This window comes from Ciona robusta, chromosome 10, assembly GCF_009617815.1.
Source record: "Ciona robusta chromosome 10, ASM961781v2".
Taxonomy (NCBI): domain Eukaryota; kingdom Metazoa; phylum Chordata; class Ascidiacea; order Phlebobranchia; family Cionidae; genus Ciona; species Ciona robusta.
The window spans coordinates 4,018,071-4,035,390 of record NC_143244.1 but is presented as its reverse complement, the minus strand read 5'-3'; the positions used below and the strand labels follow the sequence as shown (position 1 = coordinate 4,035,390).

Here is a 17,320-nt window from a genome sequence, read left to right as displayed (position 1 = left end):
TAAACATTATTAAAAAAAGTGAAAAATGTCTCGTAGACAAAGCAGCGGCTTTACCGGTGCAAACGCGATTCCCTTGGGAACGAGGAACAAAGCCATCGGAGCAAAACGAGGATTCTCGTCCTCTCCTCCAAGGGAGGATGAACCAAAAAAAGCCATGGGTTCCGTAGCAGCCAGCAATAATGCTACCATAGCTCTCAAAGCTGCACAGGCTGCTGCTGCCAACCTGGCCAAACTTGCACAGAGAAACAACGCAGTAGCTGGAGGTAAAAAAAATTGGTAGATTGTGGATTTGATGTTTGCTATATTGAATTTGATTTCATTTCACAAAATCGGCATCGGCTATAATTTTACTTAAATGTAAAGTTACTGAATTTTTGTTTGGTACATCTGAAACTTTGAAGTTGAAATATTTTCTAATTTTGTCTACTACAAATTTTAATGTTTGAAAATTGCTTTTCTGGTAAAAAAACAGATCAATGTTTGGTTGACAGCAAGCCATTCAAGGTAGTATTTAATTTGTGCTCTGCGTTTATCTAGCTTTCCATCTGGCTGGTAACAACACGTAGCAGTATATAACGCTTACAACTGCATGTGAAATTAATTCTTCAGATTTTTTTCACTTCAGTTCAATATCCCTCACACAGGTCAAACAGCTGGTGGCGGAAATAACTGGAACCAACCTCAAGCCCAACCCAAACCTCAAGAGAGCCAGGAGGATCGCGGAAGACCCAAGAAGAAGAGGAGCAGGTGGAGCAGCGCTGCTGTGAAAACCGAGATCCCTGGGATGCCAGCTTCAGTGTCCTCCAATCTAACTCCACATCAGCAGAGAGCATATATAGGTGAGCTTTAAGTTTTTATTGCTTAGTTTAAGTGAATTTTAAAATGTTTTAATATCAGGTAAGGTAATGCCATTTGAGGTTTACTCAATCAAGAAACCAAAATGGGTATTGTAGATGTAAAATAATTTTCACTTTTACTGTGTACTTTGTATGTATTTTACCTGTTCCGCTAATTTACCCATAGTTGTCTTAAGTTTTCAGTTTATTGAAAAGTACAAATAAGCTATCTTGCACCCTAGGCTATATTATATTTATAAACATAATATTTACCATAATAACTTTTCCGTATACTCCTGGCTTGCCTTTGGCAGCTTGGGAGAGCAAGCAAATGCACCTAATCACAAGTTTCCTCCTTTTTTCCTTTTCGGTTTTGTTTGCACGTAACCGAAAACCTAACAGTTCAGCTACAGATAGAAGATGTGTCAAGGAAACTGAAGTGTGGCGATCTCGGCATACCAGCGAATCCAGAAGACAGGTTTGGCTTATACAAGGGCCTGTCGTCACTTGGTGGCAGTGCAGAGCGGACCTCGATTGGTTCTGTTGTTACATTTTCTAGTCCTTATTTAATTAATTGATTTTTATACAAATATTAACATATAAGATATAGTAGGGTGGGGAAGATGGGACACCCTCTCATTCTATTTTCTGATTACACATGGTAGTAAACAAAGTACAAAGAACATTCAAAAAATTATAAATCCGTATCTGTATGACTCCCAATGGACTGTTGGTAATTGTTTAAAACACAATTAGGATATTTGAATATTTTGTTCTGAAGGTGTCCCATCTTCCCTCACCCCACTATAATATATATTATAAATATCCTATTTTAGTTTTAAAATATGTATTTTTTGTCTATTTCTAAATTATTGGATGGAAAATGTTATTCTCTATTTTACACTAGAATTCATTGACTATTTTACTGTTATTAGTTAAGGATGCTAAAGTAAGGACAATAAATTCATTAGAAACACTGGTTTCATTATTAAGTTACTAACATAACAAGTAAACGAAAGCTTATATACGTGTGCATTGGTTTTCATATGTAAGTTCACTAGTTGATTACAATGAAAACAAGTACATTACGAATCACTTGATATCCATTCTTTTTCGCCAAAATTTTATTACCTACGCCAAAACCAGTCGTTGTTTTTAAAGAATCTCAATTTAATTCTTGTTAACTGATCTGCCAGCTTCCAAATTACACACGGATTAAAGATAACTAACTTCTATGCTTTTTTTACATCCAGCTTTGCAGGAATCTGTAATTAAAATGTTTAACCAAATTTACCTTTTCTTCTATAACCAAAACATTTTTAATTCAAACTTTCCAGCAGCAGCTGAGAAAAGATAATTCCACGGTTCTATGTAGCTACCGAGCATCGTTCTCGATTACGAAGATCAAAACCAACATTAGGGACTTTCGAAAAAATCGCTATTTTTTCTCTTTTTTAACCTAGGCGCAAATATGACACTTCTTAAATATTTTTAGCATATTTTTTTTCTACTCTGCAAAAATTTTGCTCTATCGCGAAAATCTTCTTTTTCTTCCAGATCCCCGTCTCCAGAGCCAATTTACAACGGGGAGGGGAAGAGGATGAACACACGGGAGTACCGGACCCGAAAGAGGTTGGAGGAAGAGCGACACAGACTTATCATCAAAATGCAGGACATCAACCCAGAGTATAAACCACCCATGGACTACAAGTGAGTCAAATCCCATATTTGTTATTTTCCAGCATCAATAAGTGGATTTTGTTTGCTGAACACATATGCATGTGTATATATGCATTGACACTTGTGTTAACTTAACAAAAAATTGCAAAAAAAAGTATCATTTCCACAAATTTTAGATTGAAAATAGCTTCGTAACAAAATACATTTCTACCACTGTTTTAATATACCAACAAACTGGGTCAACCTCCCATTTTGCCACAGAGCCTGGTTTTTATCATGCTTAATAAGCTCTTACATTATTATTTTCACTTTTTGCATCATAATGTATTGCCAGACAATTTAATTGAGTAATTTTTAAATAAAATACTAATAATGTATATATTACCTTTATTTTTAAGTAACATATCTCTATAACCTACTTTGTATCTTGGTCTTCATAACCATGTCCTTACAGACCCCCACAACAGCGCATCAGTGAGCGTGTAATGATTCCTCAGGATCTCAACCCTAACATTAACTTTGTGGGTCTTCTGATTGGTCCGAGGGGCAACACGTTAAAAAAGATTGAAAAAGATGTAAGTTTCATTACGTTTTTATGTTATATTGTCATTTTGATGAATAAAGACATTATATAGTAGGGTGGGGGAAGATGGGACACCTTTTCATTCTGTTTTCTCATCGTCTTGGGTAGTAAGAAAAGAACATTTAAAGAAATATAAAACTGTATCCTTACGACTCCCATAGATGTTTTATTTCTTTAAAACAGGATCAGGAACCAGGATGTTTGGATACTATGGCTAAAGGTGTCCTGCCTTCCCCCACCTTACTATATAACAAGGAAGAAAAAGAGTTAAACACTTATAATAAATGTTCCATAAAAAAACATGCAGACATTAGTGTGCATAAAGCAAGATTTTTATTATTTTAAATAAACTCTTTAAAATATTTTATAAGTTTAACTTACATTCCTGTAACACCACCTTTATTTTAAAGTTTATTTTATCCATAACCTTAAACTTTTATAGATAATTCTTAAACCGTTTATTTTATAAATAACCTTAAAGTTCTTAATATTAACAACACTGCCCCCTTGTGGTTAGAGCAACTGCAAGATCATGATCCGAGGCAAGGGATCAGTGAAAGAAGGAAAGATCGGACGCAAGGATGGCCAACCTCTTCCAGGAGAAGATGAACCTCTTCATGCTCTTGTCTCCGCCAATACAATTGAATGCGTGAAAAAGGCGGTTTCTGAGATCAATAAAATCATTAAACAGGTAAAATTAGATAAAATTTTTATATTTTATCAAATATTGGTTGGAATTTTTATACTTTATGTTAAATTGGTTATAATTTTTATACTATTTGGTAACTGTTGAGGTCTCATGGTAAGGCATGCCAGGACCTGTGCTGTAAAGTTGGCCAACATGTTTCCACGGTGTGCACATAGCAGTATTATTACTAATAATTTAAATTTTCTAACGTTTAAGTAGTCATTGATAAGAAATAGTTAAGTTAAAATCTTATGCCATTTATTGTCATTTGATTATTAAACCAATCCTTGCAACTGGAGCCCCTAATGCGTATTTTAATCTTGTATTTGTGGGCCTTCTATAAAAAAATGTTCTTATGCTATTTCATGTCACAATCGTTTACTACACAACACAGTTTTAGATAAATACTCGATGTAAAAAATCTGAAATTGTTTTAACTAGATTTTCAAAGCATACATACCTCTTAACTGAGTCCTTTAATGCATATTTTTATCTTGTATTTGTGGGCCTTCTTTAAAAGAATGTTTTTATGCTATTTCATGTTACAATTGTTCACTACACAACACAGTTTTAGATAATTCGACTGATTGAAAATCATCTGCTGGTAATAAGCAGAATCAAAAAATTTGTTTAGACTAAATTTTCAAAGCATACATACATCTTAAATGAAATGCTTGAATGCGTATTTTAATCTTGTTTTTGTGGGCCTTCTGCCATGCAGGGAATAGAGCAACCAGAAGAAGATAATGATGGGAATGTTCTTATGTTATTTCATATTACTATCGTTTACTACACAACACAGTTTAAGATGTTTTAAATCATTGTAAATAATCTGCCAGTAATGAGCAGAATCAAAAAACTTTTTTAGACTAATTTTTCAGATAATACATACCTCTTAACTAAAGTCGTTTAAAGCATATTTTAAATCTTGTATTTGTGGGCCTTCTGCCATGCAGGGAATAGAGCAACCAGAAGAAGATAATGATCTTCGAAAACTACAACTTATGGAGCTTGCTAAGTTAAATGGAACACTACGAGAAGATCTTATGCCAAAGTAAGATTCATTTAAAAAAAAACATGTTTTTATTTGTGGTATTTTATTAAAAACCTTTTTACAAATAGTATGAAAATTAAAACAGTTGAAAACAAACACTATAGAAGTAAATATAGTACTGTGGAGGAAGATGGGACACCTTTAGTACATAATATCCAAATATCCGGATCGTTTTTAAACAATTAACAACGGTCTATGAAAGTCGTGAGGATACGGTTTTTTTTTATTGTTCTACCAAATGGGATGATAAAAAAGAATGAAAAGGTGTCCTATCTGCCCCCAACCAACTGTATAAATTGCAACACGAACATGTGTTGAGAGTAATGGTTCATATTACCAAGTCGCCTGGAACCAAAACTTACTTTCTACTTTCTTCACATATTTATACAGAGAACGCCAATGGTTGAAACCCGAGAACCAGAATATAACGAACACCATGATTTGCACCAAGTGTGGTGGCCGTGGCCACTTGGTGCAGGATTGCCGTTCAGAACATTCAAGCAGTCAACTACAGCAAGTTGATGGCTCCGGTAATGTTGACCGTGCTAAAATGGACAGCGAGGTAAGATGGTACATAGTACATAATTTGGACACATGTATAATTAAACCTAAAGTGGTCAATTTTTGATGGCTTTTTCCTATTTATTGGTTCAAGTTTCGTTTAATTGGATTTTGCAATGAAGTTCTATATTGTGTATTTTTTGAATTTTTAAAACAAAGAATTAAGCATGTGTGGGTACGGTTCATAACTTTAACAAAATTCTAATTTGCTGCTGCTAAGCTAATACTCACTGTCATAAATCATATATTATTTTAAAGTGAACTAATTAATTGGCCAAAAAAACTTTAAATGATTGATTGTTTTAATTTAAAGAAAAATTACATAAACATTTTTTACCAAAATATCAGTTCTATATTAATTAAAACCGAATAAATACAAATTCTAGCAGTATTTAAAGTAAAACATTTTTGAAACATCTTTTTTAATTTTTTCAAAGTACCAATCCTTAATGGCTGAGTTGGGAGAAGGTCCTCCATCTAGTGGTGGGAACAACTCTTCCGGCGGAAGCCAGATGAGCGGTGGGTCCAGCCGCGGAGGTTTTAACAACTTCCAGGGAGGTCAGAGTAGATTCCAAAGTCAAAGACCCCCATGGATGGGTCCTCGGGGACCCCCACATTTTGGGGGACCTGGCGGGGGTCCAAGACAGAGGTTCAGCAACTCAAGTCGTGGGGGGTTTGGTAGCAACAGGTGGGTGAAGTGGAAATTATGTTTGTGTTTTTATTCACTTGTATTTATATTATATTTAACTTTTGTTTTGTTTATATTATGGTAGGGTGGGGGGAAGATGGGACACCTTTTCATCCTATTTTCTCATCCCATTTGGTAGTAAACAAAGAACATTCAAGAAATTATAAAACCATATCCTTACTCACCGTTGTTAATTGTTTAAAACTTGGATGTTATGTGCCAATGGTGTCCCATCTTCCCCCATCCTACTATATTTACTTGTATTTTATATTTACTTGTGTTTAAGTTGTATATACTTTTTTTAAATATTTGCTTGTGTTTATATTATATTTACTTTGTTCGTAGACCTATGATGAACCAGGGTGCACCCCCACCCCCGTGGATGCAATCTGGGCCGTATGGGGGTCAGGGGGGTCCAAGTCAATGGGGGCCTCAGAGTGGCATGAGCCAGTCTTACAGTGGGGGATTTCCCTCCGGTATGGGTGACGGTTCAGGGGGTATGGGTGACATGCCCCCATGGGCGCAACCTGATGGTAGTGGGGGCATGATGGGTGGGGCTCCAATGGGGTACAGTGGGGATGGTAGTGGGTCTGGGGGGAGTTATTTCACCCAACCACCCCCACCACCTCCAAGCAATGCCCCACAACCCCCTCCCCCACCAAGTTCGGGGGCGGGTGGGAGCGCCCCACCATGGCAACAATGGGGGGGAGAACAGGTGGATCAGTCGAAAAATCAAAAAGGGGGAAGTTCGCAAGGAAGTAACCGTAAGTAAAATATCTGAAATAAAAAAATAAAATCTTTAACTTAACTATCCTCTGCTTTAATATTTTTTAGCTGTCAGCAGTACTGCTGGAAACATTTCCATGAGCATGGGAATGGCGGGCATGGACGGATCGAATATGATGGCCATGGGTGGCTACAATATGGGCATGTGGGGTATGGCTGGTGGCATGGGTAGCAATGGTGCACCTCCACCAATGCCTACTGGTCCTGGCCCCGTTCCCCCTCCCCCACCTGGGGGTCAGAGCGCTGGTCAAGACGCGGGTATGGGTGGCATGGATTATTCTATGGGAATGAATATGGGTATGATGAACTATGGCATGCCAGCCCCACCCCCACCACCCCCTCAGTAGGGGTTTTGTACCAGCAGGTCATTGTGTAACAGCTGCAGCAGTGTGTACAAAGTTCTCTCCGGGATTTTGGTTTGATTTCCTCTCTTACGCCGTGCAGGTGGCAGAAAATGCTTGCTGTATGAATAAGTGGAAATTTACGCGTTCAATCATTCCTATTTAATTCTAGTTTGGTGTAAAATCACAGAACAAAAGACTCTTAAAGAAATTGTCTTTGGAATTTGGTGTTTCTGCCGCATTCTTTCGTTTTTATTAAAAAGCGTGTACATAACTTGTCATTCGTGACAAAAAAGAGGAAAATTATCAGTAGGCTATTACACGTATTAATTAGTCATGACATTGCCGTAGTAGTCGTCTGTACATGGGCGGCCTAATGGAATGACACAAAACAAGACAATTTAGTAGAGTGAGGAAAGACCACAGAAATAAAAAGAGTAGAACGCGCAGCTGCACAAAACCGTGATGTATTCTTTTTTCTCTTCACGTGACCGCCAACTACGTCCCCATTTTGCTTGGTCTCCATTGTAAAAGATAGGCGCATAGTATTTTTGGAAGGTTTTAGCTGTTATTTTAAAAACTACACCAACTATTCAAGTTTATTAGACCAGTTTATTTATTTAGTAGGTTAATGCTTACAGTTTATCACTTGTTTAGGAAATTTAATTAAAAATTTTAAACAAACGGTTTGTTAGAAATATATATATTAGAAAATAGTTGTTTTACACTATAACTTTAAATTAAGTAAAAAAAAAAACAAAGAAAAACTGCATAAAACGTCATCGATTCTATTGACTACAATAGTAAACGGGAACGACCCGCGAAAGAGAGAAAGTGTATCACTTCTCTCCTTTGCCGACATTAGAGATGCGCATTCTATTCTTTTTTATTTCTATGGGTAAGATAGGACACTGAAGAACATATTACCCATTATTTCTAAAATCGCATTAGGTGTTGTTTCTTTGGTGATACCACGAATAAGTACTATCATACGTAATACGTTTATTAATTTACAGCAATTAAAAATATTAGTTTACCAATTCGACAACACACGGACGTACATAAATACCTGATAAAATAAATAGTAAATAATTTTCAGAAAAATAATGTTACATAATTATTCGACAGTATTATCACGACTTTAAAAAACGAGCGTCAAAGCTGATTACTGTTTTTAAGTATTAAAAAAATACATAAAAATGAAAACAGTACATTTTGAACCGGTAAAAAAATGCGAAATAGTAAGGTGCTAACCTTAAATGCTCACTAAATCATAGTAAAGCCGATTAAACGTTGTAGTTTGTGATGAGTGTGAACGATTAAACTAGATTTATAAAACAACATTGAATATTTTGTACAGTTTGGTTTTGTCCTATAAAACCAGTTTCTTTAGTATAGGCCATGCATTCATCTATTTAAGACTAAGTATTAATTCATCCACCGCTTAACTTATGCTAAGTTACATTAAGTTAGTCGAACACAATTGCACAACGGCAATTTTAAGTGTAGGAAAATAGTTGAGCAATCCGTGGTATTTGCTGGTTGAACTTGGTGGTATGACGGCAAGAAACAATCCTGTTCTCGTCTCGCTTACTCGAGTCGGAAAATCAGGGTACCAATCTCCATGATAACCAGGTTTCCCGTTGCTCTGAGTCACTATATCAGTCTGTGTATAAATAACAAACTTCTTAACTTGGGAATCTAACTTCCAGGGGGTGAAAGTTAAAATAGGCGCACATTGGTTTTAGGAGGTTTTAGCTGTTTATTTAAAAAACTGCACCAAGTATTTCAGTTTATTAGGCCAGTTTAGCTATTTAGGTTAGCGCTTACAGTTATGAGTGCCACCCTAATAAATAAATAAAATAAGAATATTACGATAAAAAAAAACGATAAGTAAAATGAAAGCGAAAAGTAAAATGAAATTAAAAAGTAAAATGAAATTAAAAAGTAAAATGAAATTGAAAAGTAAAATGAAATTGAAAAGTAAAATGAAAACGAAAAGTAAATTGAAAACGAAAAGTAAAATGAAAACAAAAAGTAAAATGAAAACGAAAAGTAAATAAATGAAACGTAAAATGAAAGCAAAAAGTAAAATGAAAACAAAAAGTAAAATGAAAGCGAAAAGTAAAATGAAAACGAAAAGTAAAATGAAAACGAAAAGTAAAATGAAAACGAAAAGTAAAATGAAAACAAAAAGTAAAATGAAAACGAAAAGTAAAATGAAAACGAAAAGTAAAATGAAAACGAAAAGTAAAATGAAAACGAAAAGTAAAATGAAAACGAAAAGTAAAATGAAAACGAAAAGTAAAATGAAAACGAAAAGTAAAATGAAAACAAAAAGTAAAATGAAAACGAAAAGTAAAATGAAAACGAAAAGTAAAATGAAAACGAAAAGTAAAATGAAAACGAAAAGTAAAATGAAAACGAAAAGTAAAATGAAAACGAAAAGTAAAATGAAAACGAAAAGTAAAATGAAAACGAAAAGTAAAATGAAAAACTTCACGTGGCCGAGACGTGCCAGTGCCAACATAGAAATCTTAAAAATTCTATCAAAATTACTTTTTATTTACTCTGATTTCTATGGAATGTCTTCTTTCATTTTAAACCTTCGTACTTGTTGCTTTAACGTACCGGTAGTTGTTTATTTATTCCTTGTTATTAGCCAAATCAACCCAACAATGTTGTTGCAATTTGTCATAACTTTTAAATCTAACCAAACATTCGTTATGCGTAGGCCTAATATTAGGAGTAGAACCATAGTAGGCTATCCTAAACAAGTAGTAATATAGGTCAACGCTTTGTTAATTTTTATTAGGTGAATTTTTGGTCTTGGGTGAACAAGTAGATATACCAGCCTCAAAAGCCTCATGTAAACAATAGTTCGGATCAGGTACTAAAGTGGATATCATTGCTTCGCAGATGGCCGACTAGTATACTAAACTATTACGCTTTATCTATGCAATGTACATTGTAGGTACTGGTATGGTACAAGACTACTAGACATAGCAGATTTAGATATAAAGAAATAATGTCAACTTGAGGTTATTGTATTTTCTATGTTTTGATATGGTTTATACTTAGATGTTAGACATAATAATGTAACATGGGCAGTATAGGCCCACTTAAAGACAGAAATATGGAACTAGGAAAATTTATACTAATCCGTAACCCACCCTGACAGCATTAGGTTTAAAACTACGGAATGCTCAGATTTTTACTATGCACTAACCCCTATGCAAAAATTTTAACCATTTAATAATATGTTACCACAGCACAGGCCTAGTAAACTTGTTAAGTGCCATTGCTGACATCAGTGATGGATTGGCAAAATGACGTTGTGTTGACTGGTGCATTGCAAAACTATGTGAGACAATCCATTAAAAGATTAGAAATACTTGATTTTGTAAAGCGTGACTTTCCTCAGTACCCATGGAGTCTAAGAACTCTTTGTCGAAGATTGAAATTTTTTAACATCACTTATATTGATCCAGCAATTGCAATAAATGATGTAAAGTCAGCAGTAACCAAAGAACTTGATGGACCTGGAAAGTGTTTAGGATATCGCGCCATGCATCAGAAAGTAAGGAAACAGCACCATATGAATGTACCTAGGGACCTAGTATATGCAATCATGGTGGAGTTAGATCCCGATGGGCTGGAAGCAAGAACACCAGGGAAGAAAAGGTTAAAAAAGGGTCATTTTAGTAGCAAAGGACCTGACTGGGTACATTCACTTGACGGCCACTGTAAACTAATGGGATTTCAAAAAAGTACTTTTCCACTAGCTGTGTATGGTTGCATAGACACTGCTAGCCGAAATCTGCTGTGGCTTAAAATTTGGACCGACAATTGTGACCCCAAATTAATTGCTCGTTGGTACTTTGATTATATTTATGAGACAAAATGTATTGCATCATATATGAGGCTTGACAAAGGTACAGAAACTGGTATCATGGCCACAATGCATGCATTTCTTCGAAAATCTCATATTGATGTTACTGATGCGAGTGATACTGTTATTTATGGAAAATCAACTTCAAATCAGGTATGTTGCTAACTTAACATTTTTTATTAATGCTTAAACATACCAGTGTCCGGTACTTAATATGATTTGGTGAAATCAGTTTCAATGTGAGCATAAAACATGGGGTGCAGTCTAAATATGTTTTTTTAACAGTAGTGGTTGACACTCTGTAATTAATACAATGGCTTTGTTTGTAGATTGAAAGATGGTGGAAAGAGTTACATGAACGCCTGGAAAAGTATTTTAAACGCCAATTAATGTCTTTGAAAGATCTGGGTCATTACAATCCTGACATAGCTTTAGACAGGTAACATGACGCAATTAAATTTTGCATTGCAATAGCCAATGTAGGATATTCATTGGAAAATGCAAGCATGCCCACTGTCGAGTTACAGGAGGTATTGCAGTGTATAATTCAGATGTTCCTGACTGTGTTAGTTTAACCCATTAATCCACTGGGTTCAGGCTATATTTGCTAATTGCTTTGCCCAAGGATACAAATGACTAAGCCACCAGTGGGTTTCTGACCCTACAACCTTTCGGTTGAATTCTGGCACAACAGACTATATGCAGCTGGACGATGTAAGTAATAACATTTATTTGCATTTACCCAAAGTAGAGCTTACAAAAACATTATTATTTATGTTTGTTAACAGAGATATACTTGCATTTGTGTATATACCAGTGCTGGAAAAGGAAATGAAAGTATTCGTGGATAACTGGAATACACATAGAATAAGATATCAAAGGGGTACATATCTTCCCAACGGCATTCCCAATCATATTTACAATTTTCCGGAAAACTATGGTCTTGAAAAATGTGGTAAATTATATTGTTATTCTTGCTCTGGTGTTCAGTACTAATAATAGTGATTCTCCAGGCCAGCATATAACTGATTCACAGCTAAAGGAAGTTTGTGAGGTTTCTGGAGTTCTGGATGTGAGAACCGACTTCCTATTGTCATCCCAGCGAAAGACTTTACAAGAATATATTCCTAACCCTCATCTCCTATCGGCAAATGAATGTACAGATGCTTACTTGTTTTTGAGAAGAAAGCTTGTTTCTCAGCTTACTAAAGAACCTGTTATACCATAAATATGTTTGTTTTTTTGTTTAAGTCTAAATACCAGAAAACTAAATTAAATTACCACTGATTTTATTTCCAGTTTTGCTGAAATTTTCTCGCAGAAAATATTCATTAAAAATGCAACAGTGAGCCACCATTTGTGTATTTATAATAAAACTACACTGTCATAAGGTAAAAAGAACATTAGTTGAAAAATGAAAGGAACAAGAGAAATTGTAAAAGGCAAATATGTACCGGGTACACAATATAACAAAATGTAGGTGTAGGAAATCTATAAAAGAAATACCATATTATAATAGATTATAAAAATATATGTACGGGTATGTTATCAAATAGTTAGATTTGTGCACCTGATTGTGAAAAGAAATTAGCTGGCTTATACGTAAAACTGAAATGCTTTATTACCGGTACCTCAAGCGTTTTGACAATTCGCCTGCTATGTATAATATTGATTTGCAAGCTTATTCTTTTTCAAGATTATTAATAGATCCTTAATTTATTGTTCACTACATCTTTAAATCCAAAGCTTCACAATAATCATTGCACTCGTGTTGTGCAACGAAGGTAGAGATTGCTCGCTGTGCTAGATTCCCTGCACAAAACAATAAAGTTCCATCTTCGTTTACATGTTTAATGGAAGCAATCTCTGGGTCAGTGTACACAGTAGTATCTCCTTGAATGTCGGTTAAAAGCAGCTGCTGGGAAGAATGCTGAAAGCTGAAATGTGCTAAACATACTGCTTTTTTACATGCTGTCGTTTCTTTGTTTCCACATACAGTACCATCATTCGATGTATATTTTGTAAATTTTCCATGTATATATTCTTCCAAGGTAACAAATGTGTCCTCTTCGCCGTCTGTAATTTTTCCGAAGTATATTTTAGTATATGTCGGTATATATCCAAATTTGCCTTTAGTCAGATTTTGTACTGCTTTGGCAAGTTGGGAAGTAAAATTTGCTGCAAGCATGTGCATTTGCACGATCTTGCGGGTATGGCCTTCAGGGGTTTGGTTTATTTCATTAAGTGTGTCCAATGTTTCTGGCAAGTATTGCTTTAACACCCAAGTACCAGGCAACAGCTTGGAAGAAGATTGCACCTTATATGCCTTTCTAAAGCCTCCTTGGCTAAAACTTTCCTTTTCGACCCGAATAATTTCCTCAATTTCAGTACTCCACATCATGTCAGAAATGTGAAACTGAGATAGTTTAATTTTTGTACTGGTAGCGTCCATAACGTTTCCTAATTTCATCATTTCTACAACCGATAAACTTTTGGGGATTGGGTGTTCCCTTTTCACACTAAATTCCACAGAAATTTGTTGCGGCTGAAGATGGTCAGTTTTTCTTCTTTTAATTTGGGGCAAAGAGCTTGATACCACAAGTTTAAACTTAGAATTTTCTTTACAAGCTAGTTCAGTTGTGTTAGCAATTGCTCTAATATGTACGACATTGAAGTTTGGTAATTGATCAAGTAAACAGCATGATGGACCTTGCTCCCCAGCTAAAATGTCACAGGTCATATCATCATCTTCAAAGGAAAAATGAGCATTACATGCCTTTTTTATGTTTTTAATGCTCAATTCATCAAACAGAAATGGAACAAACTCGCGAGCTCCTATTTTTAAATATTTTTGAGCCTTGCCTGATACTTCAGGGCTGCATCTTTGAATGGTAATGCATTTCCTATCTAAAATTTGCGAGTCATTCTTACCGGTAACCTTACGTTCAGGTTTCTTTGTTCTTTTTTGTTTCATCTCCTCTTTAAATTTGTTCCACATATCAGCCATTTTTGTTGATAATATCTTGTTTCAAAGCGCGTGCAAAGATTTAAAATGAAAGAAGACCTGCCATAGAAATACTACATGTAAGATTTTTGTGATGTCTATGTTGGCACTGGCACGTCTCGTCCACGTGAAGTTTTTCATTTTACTTTTCGCTTTCATTTTACTTTTCGTTTTCATTTTACTTCTCGTTTTCATTTTACTTTTCGTTTTCATTTTACTTTTCGTTTTCATTTTACTTTTCGTTTTCATTTTACTTTTCGTTTTCATTTAACTTTTCGTTTTCGTTTTACCTTTCGTTTTGAATTTACTTTTCGTTTCATTTTACGTTTCGTTTTCATTTTCATTTTCATTTTACGTTTCGTTTTCATTTTCATTTTACGTTTCGTTTTCATTTTCATTTTACTTTTCATTTTACTTTTCATTTTCATTTTACTTTTCAATTTCATTTTACTTTTCAATTTCATTTTACTTTTCAATTTCATTTTACTTTTTAATTTCATTTTACTTTTCGCTTTCATTTTACTTATCGTTTTTTTATCGTAATATTCTTATTTTTTTATTTATTAGGGTGGCACTCATAGGCCACCATACTAAAGTGTTAACACTTGTTTAGGAAATTTAATTATTTAATAAATTTAGTTAAAAACGTTGAAACAAACGGTTTGTTAGAAAAAAATATATATTTAAAAATAGTTATTTTCCACTTATAAATTTAAATTAGGTCAAAAAAAACGAAGAAAAACTACATAAAACGCGCTGGAATCCATTGACTACAATAGTAAACGCGAACGACCTGCAAAAGAAAGAGAGCGTATCATCTCACTCCTTTACCGCGTTCTATTCTTTTTTTTCGGTGGCTGCTACGGGTAAAAATACTATTACGACGCCAATAAATACAGTAGTGGATCCCTACTATTCCGTAAATACAAATTACAGTTTAAGTTTAGGGGTAAATATATTTGTTTTACACACTCTGTGAAGAACGCAGCGCCAAGTGTCCTAAAATATTGCGTAAATAGATACGTTATATGTGTATAGGTGTATTCCAGTCTTACCGTTGTGTTGTAACTTGAACCGAGCCAAATACGAACAAAATCATCTGATCCGAATACGACCGTGTCTCGACAGTAGTTATAAACCACGTCGTACATCGCTTTATCCACAATATCCACCAATCGACCGCCGTTGTCAATACAGTTTTTCGACGACGTGTGGCCGGTTATATATTTTCTATCTGCATCATCAGGGAACCAAATGATCAGATTCTGATAAACCATTCCATTAACTAAAAGAAAAAGGTATACAGTAAGGTGGGGGAAGATGGGAAACCTTTTAATTCTATTTTCTCGTCCCATTTAGTAGTAAACAAAGAATCTTTAAAGAAATATAAAACTGTATCTATTTATGAATTAATATTAAAGTAAATGAGATTGTTATTATTCGTAGCCATACATTAGTTTTAAATCGTACATGTATACGAGGACCAATCCACAGTTATTCGCATCGTATCCCACTCTGTAGTTTGTTCAATCAGTTCAAACTCAGCTACAAATGTCCCTCTCTTAATTTCAAGAATGGTCACGTTGAACTTGTCGGGCAAAGATGGGTTGCTCGGTTTTGCTGTTGCGTTAACGTAATCAGGAACTTTGGGCAAGCACATTCTGTAGGGTATCTCCGCCCTTGTTTTAGCGTTCTTTGAACTCAAATATATTTCAATACTTCCCTTGCCGGTCAGCGAGCGATCTGTTGTTAAACTTGTTTAATAACTTTATTTTTAACTTAAACGTAAACAACTTACGTGAACCAACTGCGCTCATAACTTGTACAAGCAACACAAACCAAACGCACTTCATAATAACCAATAGTAATTAAAATAATCCGTACAGTAATCTGCGTTATATGCTAAAGTACAGTTAAGTGAAACAACTTAGCCATTAACCGTATTTGAACAACTGACTGATGATGCTAGATATTGGTACAATATATATTATTTAGACTCGATTTATATGAATACCAGTTCGCATGAGTGCACGAAACGAAATGACTTTTAAACTGTTTTTAACCTAGAGTTCCGTGAATAAGTACCACTATTTGTGCCAGTTTTACAAATCTTGGTTTGCGTAAAGTTTATACCTCGAAATTTCCAATAACTGAATGTATCTTATTATACTACGTAACACTTATACTGAAAACGTAAGACAAAGCAAGAACGTCCGGCTTGTCTTGTAGTTACTGAAACTGTGTAGCTGGTAATATTAACCGCCTTTTATAATAGACATCATCCCTTTGGTAAAACCCAAAAATGTTTGAGTTTATTTCTGTTTAATATTAATAGTGCGAACATCCTCTCTTACGCCGTGCAGGTTGCGGAAAATGCTTGCTGTATGGATAAGTGGAAATTTACGCGTTCAATCATTCCTACTTAATTCTAGTTTGGTGTAAAATCACACAACAAAAGACTCTTAAAGAAATTGTATCTGGAATTTGGTGTTTCTGCCCGCATTCTTTCGTTTTTATTAAAAAGCGTGTACATAACTTGTCATTCGTGACAAAAAAGAGGATTTAAATTTTGTCTGTAAAAAAATTTATTAGTAGGCTACTACACGTATTAATTAGTCATGACGTTGCCGTAGTAGTCGTCTGTACATGGGCGGCCTAATGGAATGACACAAAACAAGACAATTTAGTAGAGTGAGGAAAGACCACAGAAATAAAAAGAGTAGAACGCGCAGCTGCACAAAACCGTGATATATTCTTTTTTCTATTCATGTGACCGCCAACTCCGTCCCCATTTTGTTTGGTCTCCATTGTAAAAGATAGGCGCATAGTATTTTTGGAAGGTTTTAGCTGTTTATTTTAAAAACTACACCAACTATTCAAGTTTATTACACCAGTTTATTTATTTAGTAGGTTAACGCTTACAGTTTACCACTTGTTCAGGAAATTTAATTAAAAATTTTAAACAAACGGTTTTTTAGAAATATGTATATTAGAAAAAAGTTGTTTTACACTATAACTTTAAATTAAGTAAAAAAAAAAACAAGGAAAAACTACATAAAACGTCATCGATTCCATTGACTACAATAGTAAACGGGAACGACCCGCGAAAGAGAGAGAGTGTATCACTTCTCTCCTGTGCCGACATTAGAGATGCGCGTTCTATTCTTTTTGAGCACGGTAGTGGTCATATAGATCCTTTTTCGTCGA

The 17,320-nt window shown here is 34.8% G+C and overlaps 4 protein-coding genes across 5 annotated transcripts; 2 read left to right on the top strand and 2 right to left on the bottom strand.

Annotated features, from left to right (window-relative positions):
* The first annotated feature begins 14 nt into the window (after nt 1-14).
* LOC149729676 (splicing factor 1-like) lies at nt 15-7,491 on the top strand. Its single transcript, XM_089886773.1, has 11 exons — nt 15-263; nt 645-839; nt 1,239-1,314; nt 2,394-2,546; nt 2,971-3,091; nt 3,617-3,790; nt 4,744-4,841; nt 5,232-5,403; nt 5,840-6,090; nt 6,436-6,854; nt 6,925-7,491. The coding sequence occupies exons 1-11, from the start codon at nt 26-28 to the stop codon at nt 7,221-7,223; spliced, it is 2,196 nt and encodes a 731-aa protein (XP_089742899.1). The 5' UTR covers nt 15-25; the 3' UTR covers nt 7,224-7,491.
* Nucleotides 7,492-8,200: 709 nt separating this feature from the next.
* LOC149729673 (uncharacterized) lies at nt 8,201-16,071 on the bottom strand. Its single transcript, XM_089886793.1, has 4 exons — nt 15,912-16,071; nt 15,584-15,856; nt 15,169-15,398; nt 8,201-8,883 (listed from the first exon to the last, which is right to left on the bottom strand). Exons 1-4 carry the CDS (start codon nt 15,964-15,966, stop codon nt 8,677-8,679), a joined length of 765 nt encoding a protein of 254 aa, XP_089742919.1. The 5' UTR covers nt 15,967-16,071; the 3' UTR covers nt 8,201-8,676.
* On the top strand, nt 9,468-12,463 carry LOC149729675 (uncharacterized). Its single transcript, XM_089886791.1, has 4 exons — nt 9,468-11,262; nt 11,439-11,548; nt 11,898-12,064; nt 12,123-12,463. Exons 1-4 carry the CDS (start codon nt 10,534-10,536, stop codon nt 12,335-12,337), a joined length of 1,221 nt encoding a protein of 406 aa, XP_089742917.1. The 5' UTR covers nt 9,468-10,533; the 3' UTR covers nt 12,338-12,463.
* Nucleotides 12,456-14,707, bottom strand: LOC149729674 (myosin heavy chain kinase B-like). Of its 2 annotated transcripts, none has more exons than XM_089886789.1 (2): nt 14,041-14,707; nt 12,456-13,857 (listed from the first exon to the last, which is right to left on the bottom strand). In XM_089886789.1, the coding sequence occupies exons 1-2, from the start codon at nt 14,114-14,116 to the stop codon at nt 12,836-12,838; spliced, it is 1,098 nt and encodes a 365-aa protein (XP_089742915.1). In that variant the 5' UTR covers nt 14,117-14,707; the 3' UTR covers nt 12,456-12,835. The 2 variants fall into 2 exon arrangements, with proteins under 2 accessions (XP_089742915.1, XP_089742916.1); XM_089886790.1 differs by having other exon boundaries at nt 14,053-14,707.
* Nucleotides 16,072-17,320: the final 1,249 nt, after the last annotated feature.